Consider the following 18,559-nt stretch of genomic DNA (forward strand, 5'->3'; position numbering starts at 1 on the left):
GTCGGGACGTTGCGAGGCTCGCTGCTCAGTGAGCTGGCTTACTGGTGTGGTTTCCGGGTCGGCGATACAGCGAGACAGCGCGAAACTCATCCTGAGCACACACACACTCACAGCCGAAGTAAAAACAATAAGTGTGGCTTGATATTGAGTAAAAAAAATGTTTCTAACGCTGTGAGAACGGGTCTGAGAGCATTTCTCCGCCACCCCAACTCGTCTATTACCAGCGTTCAGGGAGCTCTATGCAAGTCAATGGGACTCCCTGTTAGTTGAAAATATACGCTGAACTATTTATATTTTAGACTGCACTGTAACTTTTATCCATGTATTTTTTTCTTAATGTTTATTTGATTAGCTTTTCTTTTTTAATGCTTAATGTCTTTCATTTTTTTGTTTTTTTTTGTTTTGTAAAGCACTTTGAATTACCTTGCGTTGAAATAAACTTGCCTTGCCTTGCCTAAAGCTCCCCCACTGCGTTTGATAGTGACGCCAAGGGGTCCTGCCTGGTGTGTGAGGAGAAATGTCCAACGAGGCGTTCTGGGGCAGCACAGACAGGTCTTCTCTGTGTGAGAGTTGTACTCGCTACAGGGTGCACTTTGAGGGCTGTGACTCTGCAGACCGTTCACATGTAGAGAGAGAGAGAGAGAGAGAGACAGAGAGAGAGAGAGACAGACAGACAGAGAGAGAGAGAGAGAGAGAGAGAGAGAGAGAGAGAGACAGAGAGAGACAGAGACAGAGACAGAGAGAGAGAGAGAGAGAGTTATAGTAATACAATAAAACAAGTTATAATAAACTGATGCCAAATTGTGACAGAAGTCAATATTTAATCACATGTTGTTCAGCAGTGAAAAGCACTTCATCCATTTTGTTTACGCCATCTAATAACAAGAGACTGTCTCTCGTAAAGAATCGGTCTGCAAACAGTTCAACAACAAATCCACAACCTAGTAGGAAAACAAAACCCAGATGATTTGAGATCCTGCACATATGGATCCTGAGGAGCTCCCTGCACCTGCTCAGTGCGTGTACCTGTCTCTCCACGGTGATGATGAAGAACTCCATGGAGAAGCACAGCAGGTATCCGGAGTGAAGGCCGTGCCAAACGGTGAGAAAGAGGAGCGTGGTCACATGAGACAGGGTCTTATTGCCCAGGAACTTCAACCTCTTGAAGACGTGTCTACAAACAGAGAAGAGGAAGAAAGAGTTATGGTTTGTTTCTCCGACTTCAATCCAGATGAGGGCAGTCAGGAAGCTTCGTGCATCACTGCCCACAAGTTAAGCACTCGCTCACCTGAAAGTTGTTGTTGCATAGCAACTGAGGTTATATTAAAACATCTCAACAACTTTCAATCCCATCATCTTCAAGGGTACTCATGTATTCAATGCTTGCCAGTGTTGAGGGTCTTTACACACAGAAAGCTTGGAAACTGTGTTTCTCACACACGGCATGGGCACGCCGTGTTGTCAAGAGCGGGTCAGACAAAGTGCATGAAGCACCGCGGCTGACATCTTTGCTTCAGTATGCAAAGTGCTCGTCTGATATTAAACAACATAAGACATAACCTTTCTGATGTCCTTAATGGGGGGGATCATTTGAACTTCTGGTGTAAGGTGTCTTTGATGCCCCTCTATAGCAGCTGACTTCTATGAAGCCATTTGGAACAGCTATAAAAAAGGCGTTTCAAACGGCACTTAATTGGAAGTAGCTTGTTTGAGGCACACTGACCCCTCGAGGAGCTTCTCCTATCAGACTGCGTCCTCCTCTCCTCGTACTAATTAGTCATGCCTCTGATTCGCACTGGCTTCTTCCCAACTGCATGCTGGATGAATTTGAAAGCCGTACAGAAATCATGCGCGTTCTTTAAATTGCATTTCAGAGGAAGGAGGTTCAATACAAAACGTAGCCCATTTTACATTAAACTGCTTAAGAAGTGGCTATAAATAGACTTCTCTCTGTAGGTCAAACAATGATGTCTGTATCTTATCTGCCAAGGTCATGAAGGCTCTTTATCAACAAGCTTTAGCGTACAACGTTCTGATCGAGGGGCTGCACTGAATAGTTCCATGTTCATTCTTTCAGCACGTTTAATTTATTCTGTGTACGGCGGCGCTAGTATGCCAATTGTTACTCTTTATTGTTCTCATACTGCCTGTGCTGCAGCACCTCTGTTCACCCTCTGTCTGAAACCAGAGCCCAGTCTGCTCTGATTGGTTAGCTGGCCGGCTCTGTTGTGATTGGTCAACCGCTTAGAGATGTCCCGCCCCTTAGCCTATCACGGACAATGTGTTGGAGCGCTAGCCAATAGAGTTAAATAGAGATGGCACTATGTTACAGAAGTAAACAAAGGAGTCAAAATAGAGGCGTTTCAGGTGGGGGGGGGGGGATTTGACCCCCCCCAATGCAGGAAAGAGACAACCCCAAAAAGCAGAACAACACTAGGCTAAACTGATATTAGCATGTTACTCTTTGCAGGGATCTGGGATCTTTGCTTTCGATTGTTGTTGAGCTCAGAAGTCAAAATGTATTAAGATCTAAAACAGACGTGCAGCCACCTGTATTAATAAAACATTCCAGCAGCACAATAAAGTCCATTTATACAACCAAAACAACAACATCTATTTCTCTGTCTTTTAGGGTAATGACGTAGAACAGAAGTCCCATTATAAAAGCCACTTGGTGGAGCTCTGCTTGCTGAGAGGAGTGGATCTCCACTGCAGAGAGACGCCTCTCCTCATGGTGTGCGTGACGCGTCTGAAATGGACCATGTAATAAACTGTCTGTTCAATAAATTGCTTTGCTCAGTGTGGTCGTATGTTTAAAACGGTTTATGCACGAGGCTCCTGCTTGATATCAAACTGTAACCCCCTCCTCAGATGCGTCTCCCCTCCCTGTGACGACTCCTCTGTGTGAGAACAAAGTGTGAAGCGAGGCTGCAGCAGCATGTGATGCCAGGCTTCTACTGTGAAGCACTGCCACATATGCAGATTGGAGTGAACTGTAATACCCCTCTACTTTACTGCCATCATCTAAGTCAATATTTAACTTCTACAATCACGGTTTGAACACAAAGTGAGATAGCGCCTGAACAGATTTCTCCGGGCTCGGCACTGACCTGGCCACCCAGGCGTTTGTGTTGATGTTGAAGGAAGAGATGGTTCCTCCAAAGAGAGGCGTGGTTTCAAAGACCCACACCTTCATGTTGGCACAGGCGTCCCATCTGTGCTCACCATCCACCACACCGTTGTAGCCTAGCCCCGATAATATACATACGCCTTCCTGCAACAAAGCAAGATCGCACCATAAACCACGAGAACCTGATCAACTGGGAATATTCACATGGGCTGATCAGGGCGAGACAAAAAAAGGATCTAACCATGTGTGAGTGTGTGCAAAGGTATGTCAAGGGTGGCGTTTTACTCCTAATGCCCTCTATAGTTAAAATCAGTCTGTAGCTACAGCTTTAAACAAGTTATTCTAGGAAACAAATCAGTAGGCTGCTTTGTTCAAACTCATTTCATGCGAATCAAGAGGTTACTTACCGCGATAACCCAACAGCTGACATATTTATACAAGATGACTTTAGCCCAAATCAGAACAAACACACAGCGATACCAGAAGGGCTGGGCCTGTGGAAAACACAACGTTTCATATTTTAGACAAACTACCTTTTTTGTTCTGACAAACTTTAAGCAACAAAAATAGATGAACATTATCAATATCTAACATTGGAAAATAGTTTATAGGTAAAGTAGCACGTTAACCAGGCATGGCCTAGGAGCAGCAAATACACCTTAAAGGGCCCATGTCATGCTCGTCTGGCTGTTACCCGTCCCCTTGTGTTATGAAGGTGTTTCTGCATGTGAACGGTCTGCAGTCACAAACCCTCAAAGTGCACCCTGGAGCTCCAACAAGGCGTGGAGGAGTGAATACACATGCTATACAGAGATGCTGTGAGAAACCAATGTGAGTTTGGAACATTGCACAATATAAATGTATTCTACCTCAACAATGGAATTATGATCAGTAGAAACAGCCATGACATGGGACCTTTAAATATGCACATCAACAGAAGATCAAAGAGGTATATATATTTATAAAATATCTATAGAAAAACAAAGTACTAGAGTGTTAAAAGCTTTCCTTTGTTTCTTTTGTATGGCAAGAGGTAAAGAGATGTGCATATTCAGCATGGTTATTGAATAATTTATGTTTTTAAATATTGTCGTTCTCACCTCATACTCATCTGTTAAGAAGTAGCTGTCTGGGTAATAGGGACTAAATATTGTATATATCGTCAGGCAGAGAAAACCCAGAGCAAACCTCTTCATAGCCGGTGTAACGCTGGAGGAGAAAGACGGACGAGAGGACGATGGGAGATTAGCGGTGGATATTACAAACTGCAGGGATCTGATACGGCACAGTTGGTTTATTGTACAGATGGCACTTTTCATCACTGGTGATTGTGTCCCTCTTGTACCTGTTGGGAGGCTTTCCGGGGCTGTCGGTGAGCTCCCCGGCCAGCAGCTTCTGGTAGCTGCGCAGCGTGAACTGGGGCCCCACCAGGAAGCCTCCGTAGAAATAGGAGAAGCCGCACACCTCGAGGAGGGAGGGCACCGAGGGGAGGGCGGCCTTCTTCTGCTCTTCACTCAGCTGGGACTGGAGGTTAAGGACATGAGAAGACATATATTAAAGAGGGCAGAAGGAAGGAGGAAGAGAGGAGAAGAAGGGAGCCGAGAAGGGCCGATAAGCCCTTTTAACAGCATGTTAGAAGACATGCTTATAAGACTGTTAAACACCTGAACTTTTGAAAGAACATTCATCTGTTTGCAACTTATTTATCTAATATATCATATTCCAATTACTTGTATATAGGCCCTCCTTGCACTATTTATATCCTATTTTATTTATATTTACTTGCACTATTGTATCTGTTGTATCACTGTTGGAGGGGCCTGTGACCTAAGATTTTCATTGATATATCTACACTGTAGCTAGATGTGTGTATCCTGTTGATACAGGAAATATCTAGTTACAAAAGGATGCCTTTAGAAACAATATTGACTGACCACAAACTCAATATCGCTGCACTGAATACTTATAACTGGCGTTTAACTGCAGGCTGTACACTGTGTACTTTACATTGATAATATTACCCAGACGGAGCAGATGTGTACATTTTGACACAGATACAACAGAATTAATAAGCACAGCGTAAACACTCATTAGAATACAAATCAAATAAAGCAACAGAAGGGGGAAATAACAGCTGTCAGAGACAGGAGGGAGGAACCAAGCTCACTGAAGACGAGTGAAAGAACAGGAAAAGGGAAGGGCTGCTCAAAAGATAGTTTTTGAAAGGAAATGAGGGTGAGGGAATGATATGATGATTCCCTCTACTGGAGTAGCTATCTCTTTGGGTTGCGTCATTGTGATTAATATCGCATCAATGTGATAAAGGAATTTGGAGTATTCCAGTGTGTTAGTCACACTTCCTGTATGTGGTTTAAATCAATTGAGTTTCAGTAAAAATGTGTCATCTAAAGGCGCATTTCAGCGCGGTTTAAGCGTGCGGTGCCGGGCACTAATAAAATGTTAATTAAACTTAAAAAATACCCCAGGAGTGATTTTGATTAAAAAGAAAAAATAAGAACGATTCTATTCTAGGATAAGAAGAAAAATAAGGAGGACATTGGTTTTTATATGATTCCACGAAGGAGGCCTATAAATTACATATACACCACACAATTTCTGCCTCATCATCACACGCCCTCTGCTGATATTTCTCTCCCCTTTATTGTGTCCCGTTTCTCCCCCTCTACTCTAGCGTCTTGTCTTTTTCTCCACAGAGCCTTTAGTAGGCAAATAGAGCGCGTCTGACTGCAGCTACGTATAAAGGAGGGAAGGCTGAGGGGTCAGAGCAGCTCCTCACAGGCACAAAGCCCCTTTGTTATGTTGCAGTTATCTTAATACCGCTCTGGGTTGGTGGTAGTCATGCTTTAAGGTTTCTGTCACTATAGAGGCGAAGCCCCTCCCTTTCCTCCATGGGACCTTATTACGGAAAAAGTATGCATTGAAGTCAATGGGGAGAGAAAGATTATCTCTCGATCCCGTTTGAATTGTGCCACGAGTTACACATATGATGTTTGTCAATTTAAAAGATAATTTTGCAAGTTAAAAAAAATACAAATGTGTCGTAAAACTGTGAAGTAACACTTTGTGTGTGAAACCGCTCAATGAACTACATCTCCCGTCTCGCTCCACACACCAAGACGGCCGTCACGTTGGAACATTTCACTTCTTTCTTTCAGAACGAGGCGGAAAGTATTAAAAGAGGTGAAAATCATTCCAAGTCAGGGCACGTTGAGAGCTGTGCACACACAAGGGGAGTTAGTCGTTCCAGAGCCAGCATGCGGGACGGGACTCTGGGATTTGTAGTCTTTCCAGTTGCGTATTTTTCGTAGTCTTATATTTCAACAGTTTTACGACAAGCTGTGACTTTTTTGACATGGAAATTATTTTTTAAATTGACAAACATGTGTGTAACTCGTGGCACAATTCAAACGGGATCGAAAGATAATCTTTCTCTCTCCATTGACTTCAATACATAATTTTTCAGAAATAAGATCCCATGGGGCGGAAGTAGATGGGCGGGACTTCGCCTCTATAGACTCATTTCAGCCTCTCCATTTTGAATATTTGAATATTTGTTTACATGATAGGAAATCTTTGAGTTTTGAGCTGAACATTTAGAGTTTTTGAAATACAATTTGTAGGCTGGGATATTTCTGCAGCTCCACACTACTTAACAATGTGGTTTTAAAAGGTCTCACCATTTAATAAATATTGTGCTTTCTGTGAATGGAATAATGAACTAGCCCATTTTGCAATTTTGAATAAATCTGTATGTTTTCACATCGTGATCGTCTGCTTGTTTTTGGTGAAAACAATCAGATATCCTGCAACAACTCATCTGCCTTTTCTTCCACACGACAGAATGACACAAATAAATGACAATTACAGGAACTAACAGACAACAAACAAAACTCAAACGAAGGACATTCCAAGACAGACCACATGAACGAGGAACGAGGAAGCAGGCAAAAGCAAAGAGATCAACAAACTCACTGGTTCCTTCCCGCCGTCATAGTAATCAAATGACAAACCTGTAATCAGAAAATGCATCTGGTGTCAGACACTATGGTGACTAGTGCTTGATGCCATTATCATTTTGATGAACACTGTTAAAGCATGCAAAGGCCATGTCATCAGTGTGTTAATCACTCACTGGAGAACAACGACGGCAACAGGAAGATATGAAATGGGAAACCATCTGCAAGGAGAGCAAAGAGAGTCAACTCACCAACAAGTTTGAGTGTGAGGACACAATGAGGCATGGTCCACTTGATGTCATACTCCTCTGTCGCTGTGTAGTAATACCCTGCCAGCAGGTACACCTGCAGGAGGAGAGAGGGAGAGGACGACATGACAAAGCAGATGTTTATCAGAGCTCTACAAAATCAGAATTCCTTTATCCGTCCCACGGAGGGGAAATGTACATTGTTACAGCAGTATAGATAGAGACGGGGGGAAAAGAACACACTATTAGATCAAAAAGGCATGCACATAAAACTAGCAGGAAGTATTTATCAAATAAAATAAGTGTAACATTGTAGAATACTGTGTGGTAGTGGGTAGATTGCAGGGAAAGCAAAATGTAATTCTATATTTACATAATAACATACAGATGCTGGTTGGAATGAACTACCTAAGACCCCATTTACACGGGAACGCAAACAAGCCGGGACACGCTGGAGTACATGGAGAAAAGTAGCGGATACAACCCGTTTCGCTCTCGTGTGAACAGCACCTAAGAAGTAGCAGCCAGTAGTAGCGTAAGCTAGGAGCGTATTGCACATAAGTGTTGTTGCCACAAGAACGAACAGAAAGGGGAAATTCACTAAAAACCAATGACAGGAAGTGTGGTGCTGAATGCAAAGGAAATCTAACATGAGCACATTCTGTGTAAAACAATGTGGTTTCCATTATCATGCTCCTATAAAAGGGTTGAGCAGTAAACGCAAAAGCATGCAAAAACACCGGAACCAGCAATCCCCAAGGAAGGATGTGACCACACCATGAGATTATTGGTTATAGAGTGGACTGGGATGAGTCCTAAAACCTGGTCAGCATTGTGCCACTTCTGGTTCTCTCGTCTCAAAGTCAACGGTTTGTTTATGGTTAGAGGGCTGAAATAAAGTCTGTGGTTAAACAAGCGGAAGAGATTTTAACTCTTTGGTTTCCGTCATAAAATAAGTCAGTTAATAATCCACTTGTTAATATCCAAAGCTTCTATGTGTCATAAAAATGTCGGTTTCCAACAAGTGACTAACTTGTCTACTAAACATCATCATGCAGATGATTAGCCAGCCATGTGACCAGGATGTATTTACTTTATAGCTTAACGTTAGCTCTTACTTCTGGCGAGTGCATTTACTCTTAAAAAAAAAGAAGTGCTGTTAATATGTGGAAACTATCCTGCTGAACACATGTAGGTATTAAAAAGGTGTTTGTCACTGTTTTTATTTTCTGCTATACAGTAAACCGATATCCAATAGAAAATAGTAATACCCTTGCTTTTTGTGGAAGGACTCTCTGCGATGCTAACGTCCCGATCGGCCTACTAAAGTACGTCATCAATGCACCACTCTATAGGTGGCCCTTATGGCGCAGGGCCTCGTGCGGCTTAGAACGGTATAGTTAGGACTTGGAAGGCCAGGCTCACTTTATGCTGCGTTTCCATTACAGTGTAATAGCTGGGGCAGTAACTATAGTAACGCAGTGTAGGCGGAGCCGTGACATCATATTCAATGCGAAACACAAAACCAACATCAGCCGTTAGCTCTTAGCCCTCAGAGCTCACAGCTCCTCATATCTGTTCAGAAACTAGACAAAAGTTAAACAAGTTCAAACCACAGACTGCCTGTGTCATGGAGAATACAGTCGCTGGGTTATTTATGTCTGGAGGCCGTTGTTGTGAGTGTGGACGGTCGGAGCAGATACTGCGTTAGCTTAGCCGATCTCCATTCAGAAAACACGCATTTTAAAAAGGTGTTTGGCCTGCCGTCTGTCTGCAGACTTGTCAAAGCATTAATTCATGGTTTCTACTAACCGGTATCAGTATGTTGTTACTTCATCATTTGGAAACGTGTATTACAATTAAATCACGGTCAAATATGTTCATCTTGTTGTAGTTGCCAGCGATTCTCTCACTAGTTTAGCATCAGTCCGGTTGTTGGCCGGAAAGAACCTCGATTTTGGAGAGCCAGAAAACTGTAAAAAGATACCCGTTAACCGGAACTACGCCAAGTGGAAACGCAACCAACAACGGGCCGGGCCCGGGCACACGCTGTAGTGGAAATGCGCCGTAATAGTACAGGTGGAAAACAGTGTGGCATTAACAGGGCAATTAAAGGAAATTGCAGAATGCTGATATCAGACTGTGCAGACAAACGGAAGAAAGAACAAACACCAGAGCCACTGCAGTAACAGTCTGACAGGGGACCAAAGGGAGATAACGCTATAAAAAAAATAAGCCTGGATGAATTGGATAAAAAGGGGAGAGGAAATAAAAAGACACAGGGGGACGTCTCACCATTTGAAAGGTAAAGCTGCTCAGGACAGTTGTTATCGTCCTCCCCATGAGCCTCATCATCAGGAACTGGACGAGGACGCATACTGCAGAGTGATAGATCTGAGGGCCTGGGAAAAAAAGAGGGCGGGGGGGGGGGGGTGAGTGTAGTCAAGTGTGACCTGTAGGACTGGACATGACAACGGCATGTTTTCCCTCCACACTTCAATACTGGCACAGATGGAAAAAGAACAACACGGCATATCCAGCATACACACTTCCCTTTCCCAAGAGTGTTGGAAGGGAAAAGTATTCCATGAGGATACATATAAAGCAACACACCTGCTGTAACACCCAAGTGCAGCCACAAAACAGAATAAAGAAAGATGGATGTCAGCAGTTTATGTTTTACTATGGCATGCTAGTCTTATCTCTGAAGACGCTTCATTCATTTATGTTTTTATCTTATTTGGAGAAGCACTTCCTACCTTTAAATGTCACTTAGGCAATTTAGAAATATAAGGATTGACCAAAACTCAACGATAATCAGTTTTTTATTATACATGACGTGAAAGCATCAAATATTACACATTTTAGACGCTGGGTCGAGCTAATGTTTGACACATTTGTTATGAATTTTAAGAACGGTTGATGAATAATTTGCTGCGGCTTTACTCGTGAATTTGTCAGTGCCAGTTTAAATTAGAAATCTTTGTGGTTTGAACTGTTGGACAAGCAATTTGAAACCTGACCAAACAATATTTTACATATGAAGACATCTTAAGCAATTAGGTTTTAAACGTAAAAAGTCAAGAGTGCTTTCTGTTCAAGTTCAGTCTTTCCTCTGTCACATTATATGTAACCTGTGGAGTTTTTGGAGCATCACATCGGGCAAACCAGCTGTATGTTCAATAAAAGAGCTTGATTTTGCCAGCGACGGGCACAAATTTGCTATCATACATTTCTAAAAACATTATGACGTACATTGAGGGTGCGTAATTGCCCTAAAGGATGATTTTGCAGCTAATTTAGTAGGTCCATCTTGCTCAATAATTGGCCAATTTAGAAGATTGTTGTTCCTTTTAGTCAGTTGAAAGCAAAAGCATAGGGAACTTGGGTCCTGGTTGAACACAAGACGTTTGCTAAGGTTCAAGGACACGGGTTTATTGTTCCTTTGAAATTAATTTAAACATGACTCTTGGTGTGTTTACAAGAAAATAAAAAGTGCAGTTTTAAAAAAAATAAAATAAAATCTGAACCACCTCAAAGAATAGGAGCTCGACAACAAAATCTTTAAAACCTTCATCTCACCAAAGTTGAATGCAGCTAGAGCCAGTCCAGATATCGCGTGGAACAAGTTTATAACGGTGGCTGTCTGGTAGAACAAATACTTCCGGTACACCAGAGCACAGGGATACCCTACAGGAGAGAGAGAACAAAGGTTAAACACAATGTCGACCCCCCCAGATATCAACAACACTGACCTTGTGGTAAAAAAACCTCATGGCACATACTCAGCAGCACATTAGTACCATTTGTGTGTATTTGTGTATGTATGTATGTAAAAGTCCCTACACCCATTTTCCTCCCTGGGGTTATCAAATAGTTACAATTTGTGGGAATATTACATTTCCTTTCATGAGCTGATCCTTTTATCCAAAGAGACGTACAATAAGTGCAACAGACCTTGAAAATACAAGACATTGCACCAGCTCATATTTAAATGTGCTTCATTCGAGTAGTTCTTAATGTAACATTGAAGCAACACATTTCCATCTGCCTCAACTGGGTTACTTTTAAAAAGAGGGCAATTATCTTTAATTGTTTCTAATTGTCAACAAATCCAATGAAGCGACTAAAAGCAACAATGTCGTGTCGGTGCGGTTAAAGGCTAATGTATTCCTCTTTCACCTAGATTGTGGTCGAAACACACCGTTGCACATGATCCTTAATGACGATGAAGAGCAGGGGGCACAGGTTTATTTTAAGTCAACCGCACATGAACCGCAGTGTTGCCATATACACACACTGGACCGGTGCATATTAATACTCATGTATTTATATCCAGACCAAGTTGTTCCTATTTGAATGTTAGTTTGCAGTGACCTGGAGTCAAAGTAAACTTTCAAATAGAACGATTACAGTAAAAATATTAACAAAAAACAATAACATCTTTTAAAATAATTAAACCATAGTTTCTACACTTAAAAAAAGTCGTAGGGAAGACAACGAAATTATTGAAAGGCGTGTCTGTTTTTATGGGATTTATAGAAACTAAGAACATCTTGATAAAACGCACGCAGTCCAATATGTCAAGTGTGGAGCTGCTATAGGGAATTAGTTATCTGAACCATGTATGCAAAGTGTTTCTAACATCACAGTGCATTAGTATACATCAGCTCTTGCAAAGTAGTTGGATTACATCCGCCTATGTTTAGAAGACAATACCTTCTGTTATTTCATGCACCATGGCAGCAATATTATGCAAGCCACATTGAGCAACACAGGGACAAGGATCATGCAACTTAAGTTTCTTTCAGGCATTAACCAACCAAAGTCTGATCTGCAAGGCCATGTTCAGTGTATTGTATTGCCGGTATGAGGCGACACGGAGAGAAATATACGTGTCCATGTGTCAGAGCAAAGTTCAGAGAGGACAGCATGGAGGACACCCTGTCCCAATCCAGACCTCTGTTACACCCTGTCATTTAAAAGTACTGCAACACATGCTATAACGAAACTGCAGATACTACATTTATGAAAAGGCTCACTCCAACCTTTTAACCCCCTCACAACGGTCTCCCCTCTACTCAACCAAGTGGAAAAATGGAGGGTAGGGGGCACATTTTGGCAGCCTGAGCACACTCTCCTTGACAAACAATTCCCTCCCCCAACAACATTGGGACTATTATTTTCACCAAGACCAGTCTCGATCAATTATGCAAAACCCACCGCACACAAACAATGTTACTTTGGTTTTCTGAATCATTTGAAAATTGTCCAGCTAGGTTGACATAATTGTGTAAAGTCTCTAAGCTAGTTCAACAATTGGCAAGCTTAGTACAATATTTCACACACACAACTATCATGACAGTGGCAAGATGGTACCTTTTTGAATGATTTAACATTTAGTAAGAATACGATTTATTTAAAAGGGTTACTGGAGATATACATTCAATTTCTCAGGATACAATAGTTAATTAGCTAACAAAGCAGCAGTCCAACACAACTTTCAGCTAATTCAACAATAAGGAAATTCAACAACATATTACACAGGAAACTAGCAAACACTACTTTCATGTCAGTTATAAATTAGCCATTAGAATCAGTTTAGTTAGTGTGTTATGTTTGTAAAGGCTAACTATATATTTGGTTTCTCTGGATGTGTATTTACCTAGCTAACACAGAATAGTCCAGCACAACTGGTTCGGTTGCTAGTTCAACAATAAGGTATTGAAACTAAATATTTGTACACGAAACTAGCAAACACCACTATCATATCAGTTACAAGTTAGCCGTTGGTATTATTGTTTGGAATGAGATAACGTTGAGTTGGTGTGGTGTTTATTTTAAGGCTAACACGAGATATATTTAGTTTATCGGGATATTTATGTACCTAGCGTACACAGTAGTAGTTCAATACAACGGGTTTGGTTGCTATTGCATCAATAAGGGAATTAAACGACATATTACGAAACTAGCAAACACCACTTTCATGCCAGTTATAAGTTAGCCGTTGGTGATGTTTTTTTATCAGTTTAGTTAGTGTGCTATGTATGTAAAGGCTAACTATAGATACATTTCGTTTCTCGGGATATTTATCTACCCATCTTAAAACAGTAGTAGTCCAACACAACTGTTTGGTTGCTAGTTCAAGACATTTAAAAACCATATTTTACACGACACTAGCAAACACCACTATCATGTCAGTAACAAGTTAGCCATTGGTGATGATGTTTTGAATGAGTTAACGTTTAGTTAGTGAGCCTTTTTGTGTAAAGGCTAACTAGATATATGTCTTTTAGCTCAATTTTTGTTTACGGACACTCCATATGTATCCAGCTAACACAGACCATCTGATTTGTAGCTATGTGTCAATGAGTACCTGGCTGAGCGTTATGTTAGCAGTGAGTGTAACAGTCACACAGAGCACTTAAACCTGCCCGCTGATGGATGCCATTCCGGCTAGCTACACCACAACAACCCGTAAGTGATTCGTGAGGCGACACTCACCGATTAAAATAGATAACATTAGTCGAACTGCTGGCTCCGGGGAACCTAAGGACTCCGAAAGATTCGCCAGCAAGGGAGCCGCCATCTTTCTTGTGGGCGGAAACGTCTCTTCGCGACGGTTCAGTGAACTCTACTGACTCACGGCAGACATCCACACAAACACACGCTCTTTAAAGGCCCTTCAACCTGCTTCAAAGTTACACTGTGGGATTCTCCTCCTACTTCTCCTCCCCTCCGGTCTATCTATACCACTCTTTTATTGTTTTAACAGTTTTAGATTGGAGTTATGGGCTGACAGGTCGGCTATGTGTAGAAGCACAGCTCTAATGTAGCAAATCTGTTAACTAGTGCATGCAAAGTGTGTGAAAATTAACCCCCCGATTAGACACACAAGTGATATAATAAATCTGAGTGTGCCCTCTTGTGTAGACATGCAGGAACAACACCAATAAAAGATCCACGTAAAACTGTTACATGCATGTTTTAAAACCCCATGGGATGGCAAATTCATAATTGGCTCTTAATTACGTAATTTGGGTTTAATTTGCTTATAGTAAACACCATATGAAAGCACATCAAATTGCCAAAGTCTATTTGCCCTCCCCATTATTGATTTGCAGTAAGGCCAAACTACATGTAAACATTTACAATACACTTCCAAAAGTCTTAAAACTGAGATGGTTTACATAAAAAAAAAAAGTCAGTTACCATGGTTTTTTAAATGTTAATCTATCCAAAAATATTTAACTGTGATATTTTCCTTTGAGTGAAAGGCTTTGTCATGGTATTCTATTGTGACTGGTGTGTTTAAGCTTGCTAAAGTTGACTTTGAACAGCCTTTGAAAGAATGATAAAAATAACCTACAGGAAAACACTATTTACAGATATTTTTGAGTCAGTGTTACTAAATGAGTATTACGTAGGCTTAAATCAGGTCATCTTAATCTGGTTAAATTCATCCATATTTATATGGTGGTAATTTCCTTTGACAACATGTGGGGGCTTCTCATTAAGAGAAACCTGCTAGAGAAATATCTAAAAAGCTTTAAATTCCTGCTATTACTATGGACGTCTGACGGTACTGGGACAACAAATCTACACCTTCTTGTTATGGTGTGGTGTTGTAACCACTCACTGTATACAACAAACACAACATCACAATGTACTGTATGTATATTTCTTCAAACTCCTCAAAAGTCAACAGTTAAAAACAGAAAGGGAATTAGTCGAATGCAAAACTTCCATGTGCAAATATTTCTTTATTTTGATAAAGTTGTACGACTGGACACACGAGGTCTCCCACTGAAACTTGAGTATTTCCATATTCTGCTACTTTGTACTACTACTCCACTACAATTCAGAGGTACATCGTGTACTTTTACTCCACTATATTTATTTAATACATTTACTTTAAAGATTTTGATTAATGATGTGAAATGTACATTTTGAATACAGGACTACTTGTAACAGAGTATTCCTACACTTTGGTAATTCTATTTTACTCGAGTACAAAATATAAGTACTTCTCCCACCTCTGCTTTTAGTACATATGTAGCTGATAATACTTCTGCACTTCATGTTATTCTAAAATAATAAAGTCCATGCTGCAGGTTGAGTCGTTTTATTTTTGACAATATGTGGAGGTTTCTCTTTTGTCTGACAATGGTTTGTATCCAAAAAAGAAGTTCAGTTAACATTTTCAACTTTTTTTAAATGCTAATTTATTTTTAACTGTGATATTTTCCTTTGAATGCAAGTATTTTTCATGGTATTCTTTTGTGATATGTTTAAGCTTGCTAAAGTTGACTATTTAACAACCTTTGAAATAATTGTAAAAATAACATACAATTAAATACGACTTACTGTACAGATATTTTGCATCAGTTCTACTAAACTAGCATTACATGTACAAAGCTTAAATCAAGCTATAATGATCTAGTGAAGTTATTCCTTACTCATAGATTGGTTATTTTCCTTTGACAACATGTGGGGGCTTCTCTTTAAGAGAAACCTGCTAGAGAAATATCTAAAAAGCTTTAAATTCCTGCTCTTGCTAAGGACGTCTGACGGTACTGGGACAACAAATCTACACCTTCTTGTTATGGTGTGGTGTTGTAACCACTCACTGTAACACAACAAACAACAACACATCACACAATGTACTGTATGTATATCACTTCAAACTCCTACATGTGCAAATACTTCTTGATACATGTGTACTACTGGACACACAACGTCGCCCACTTAAACACAGAGGTGGGAAGTAACTAAGTACAATTTTGAGGTACTTGTACTTTACTTGAGTATTTCAATGTTATGACTTTGTACTTCTACTCCAGTACAACTCAGGTAAACCGTGTACTTTGACTCCATTACATTCGTTTTGTATGTTTAATTACTTTGCACATTTCTCATTAAAACTAGCTGCAACTTTACCAGTTTTGAAAAAACTGTAATGCATCAATAATTATAAAACATATCATATATATTATTTTGAAATGGGTCAATCTGCAGAATGACTACTTTTGGTACTTTAATTATATTTTTGATGCTAATACTTGTGTGTACGCTTACTTGAGTAACATTTTACTACTACTTTTCAAGATCATGTGAGTACTTTCATACCCCACGTCTGCTTTTGGTATATAGTCAAGTGTTGATGTTTAAGGTTCTTCTTAAATATCGAACATTATGATGACGTTTTATTTTTGACAACATGTGGGGGCTTCTCTTTACGAGAAACCTACTAGAGAAATATCTAAAGAGCAAAGATTCCTGCCCAACAAACGGTCGGCTGTCACTATCACTACATTGAAAACACACCCTCTTGTTATGGTGTGGTGTTGTAACCACTCACTGTAACACAACAAACAACAACACATCACAAAATGTACTGTATGTATATTTCTTCAAACTCCTACATGTGCAAATACTTCTTGATACATTTGTACTACTGGACACACAACGTCGCCCACTTAAACACAGAGGTGGGAAGTAACTAAGTACAAATTTGAGGTACTTGTACTTTACTTGAGTATTTCAATGTTATGCTACTTTGTACTTCTACTCCAGAACAATTCAGAGGTAAACCGTGTACTTTGACTCCATTACATTCGTTTTGTATGTTTAATTACTTTGCCGATTTCTCATTAAAACTAGCTGCAACTTTACCGGTTTTGAAAAAACTGTAATGCATCAATAATTATAAAACATATCCTATATATTATTCTGAAATGGGTCAATCTGCAGAATTACTACTTTTGGTACTTTAATTATATTTTTGATGCTAATACTTGTGTGTACGCTTACTTGAGTCACATTTTACTACTACTTTTCAAGATCATGTGAGTACTTTCATACCCCACGTCTGCTTTTGGTATATAGTCAAGTGTTGATGTTTAAGGTTCTTTTCTGATGTGAAGTTTTATTTTAGACAACATGTGGGGGCTTCTCTTTACGAGAAACCTGCTAGACAAATATCTAAAGAGCAAAGATTCCTGCCCTACAAACGGTCGGCTGTCACTATGGCTACATTGAAAACACACCCTTCTGTTATGGTGTCATGTTTCATCCACTCATTGTAACACACAAACAAAAAGAAACTACACACATAATATAAAACATGGAAATATGAAAATGTCCTCTTCAACTTTCCAACAATTCGCATGTAGATAAGTTACAAAGATATGTTTTACCGCAGTGCAGGCTGGGTATGCAAAACTGAGCCGAAGATCCTCCAATCAGAGAGCGTTAACCAGGCGGGGGAAATGGGCGGGACTTCCGTTTTCTGAGCCAATCAAACGGTGAATCGTCCCGGATCTTCCCTCTCACCAACTGATCATATTTATTTGTGGATAATAATAACGTGATAATGTTGCTGTTTTTGCTGTTATTGCAATTTAAAAGGTTTATATCGCAGATATTACAGCTGAAATCATACTTTTACAACTTATACTTATATAACAACATACATAACATTCATCTGGCTGCTACTTAGAAATTATTTATTTAGCTAATATATCATATCACTTGTATTATAGACTCTTATTTCACTATTTCACTTTTTTACTATTTTTCTTTTGTATTACTATTTACTTGCACTATTTTATCTGTTGTATTGTGTTGCACTGTTGGAGGAGCCTGTGACCTAAGATGTTCATGATCATAACCAGAGCCCGAGAGATACTATCTCTCTAGGGCTCTGGTCATAACTACACTCTATGCACCACGTATGACCAATAAAAGCCTTGAACCTTGAACCTTATACTTGTATCAAACTGTTGTCATATTAATTTCCTTCAGTTTAAGTACAATTGTATTATCACATCAATGGATGTTAATGAACAAAAGTCACTTTTTGTCATTATTATGTAGAATCTACCCATGTCAGCGCGAGGTCAGTGAGAGCACAGCACAAAAAACAAAACAATATGTGTCATGTATTCTGCAACAGGTTTGTCATTTTAATCAAACTGTGTTCTCGTCGAGCTGAAAACAAATGCAGAAAAATAGCTAACGCTGGTCCAAAAATGCTTAAAGCTGTGGGGCAAGATGTAGTCAGAGCGTTTAAATAAAAGTAGCATTATGAACTAATTAGGAAGGGATCCCTAATATATTTTCTATATATTTCTATATATTATCTACATTTTTACCGGCAGTGGCTCAGTCAGTATAGGGCTTGGACTGTGAGCTTGGTCGCC

The 18,559-nt window shown here is 40.0% G+C and overlaps 1 protein-coding gene and 4 non-coding genes across 5 annotated transcripts; all 5 read right to left on the minus strand.

The window, feature by feature from the left end:
• Positions 1–801: 801 nt before the first annotated feature.
• Positions 802–14,079, minus strand: lpcat3 (lysophosphatidylcholine acyltransferase 3). Its single transcript, XM_034102892.2, has 10 exons — positions 13,860–14,079; positions 10,938–11,045; positions 9,651–9,757; positions 7,359–7,452; positions 7,124–7,161; positions 4,476–4,654; positions 4,231–4,339; positions 3,538–3,624; positions 3,111–3,274; positions 802–1,174 (listed from the first exon to the last, which is right to left on the minus strand). The coding sequence occupies exons 1-10, from the start codon at positions 13,942–13,944 to the stop codon at positions 814–816; spliced, it is 1,332 nt and encodes a 443-aa protein (XP_033958783.1). The 5' UTR covers positions 13,945–14,079; the 3' UTR covers positions 802–813.
• A 777-nt stretch (positions 14,080–14,856) lies between these two features.
• LOC117461613 (U7 small nuclear RNA) lies at positions 14,857–14,914 on the minus strand. The gene has a single exon (XR_004553728.1). It is a non-coding gene; the product is annotated as a U7 small nuclear RNA (small nuclear RNA).
• Positions 14,915–15,847: 933 nt separating this feature from the next.
• On the minus strand, positions 15,848–15,905 carry LOC117461614 (U7 small nuclear RNA). The gene has a single exon (XR_004553729.1). It is a non-coding gene; the product is annotated as a U7 small nuclear RNA (small nuclear RNA).
• A 674-nt stretch (positions 15,906–16,579) lies between these two features.
• LOC117461615 (U7 small nuclear RNA) lies at positions 16,580–16,636 on the minus strand. Its single transcript, XR_004553730.1, has one exon. It is a non-coding gene; the product is annotated as a U7 small nuclear RNA (small nuclear RNA).
• Positions 16,637–17,301: 665 nt separating this feature from the next.
• On the minus strand, positions 17,302–17,358 carry LOC117461612 (U7 small nuclear RNA). Its single transcript, XR_004553727.1, has one exon. It is a non-coding gene; the product is annotated as a U7 small nuclear RNA (small nuclear RNA).
• Positions 17,359–18,559: the final 1,201 nt, after the last annotated feature.

This window comes from Pseudochaenichthys georgianus, chromosome 16, assembly GCF_902827115.2.
Source record: "Pseudochaenichthys georgianus chromosome 16, fPseGeo1.2, whole genome shotgun sequence".
NCBI classification, from domain to species: Eukaryota; Metazoa; Chordata; class Actinopteri; order Perciformes; family Channichthyidae; genus Pseudochaenichthys; species Pseudochaenichthys georgianus.

Coding starts and splice junctions, on each gene's coding strand:
- lpcat3 (XM_034102892.2), bottom strand. CDS start 13,944: ATGGCGGCTCCCTTGCTGGCGAATCTTTCGGAGTCCTTAGGTTCCCCG. Junction 4,340..4,475: donor CCCGGAAAGCCTCCCAACAG/GTACAAGAGGGA, acceptor TTTCTCCTCCAG/CGTTACACCGGCTATGAAGA. Junction 3,625..4,230: donor TCTTAACAGATGAGTATGAG/GTGAGAACGACA, acceptor TGTTTTCCACAG/GCCCAGCCCTTCTGGTATCG.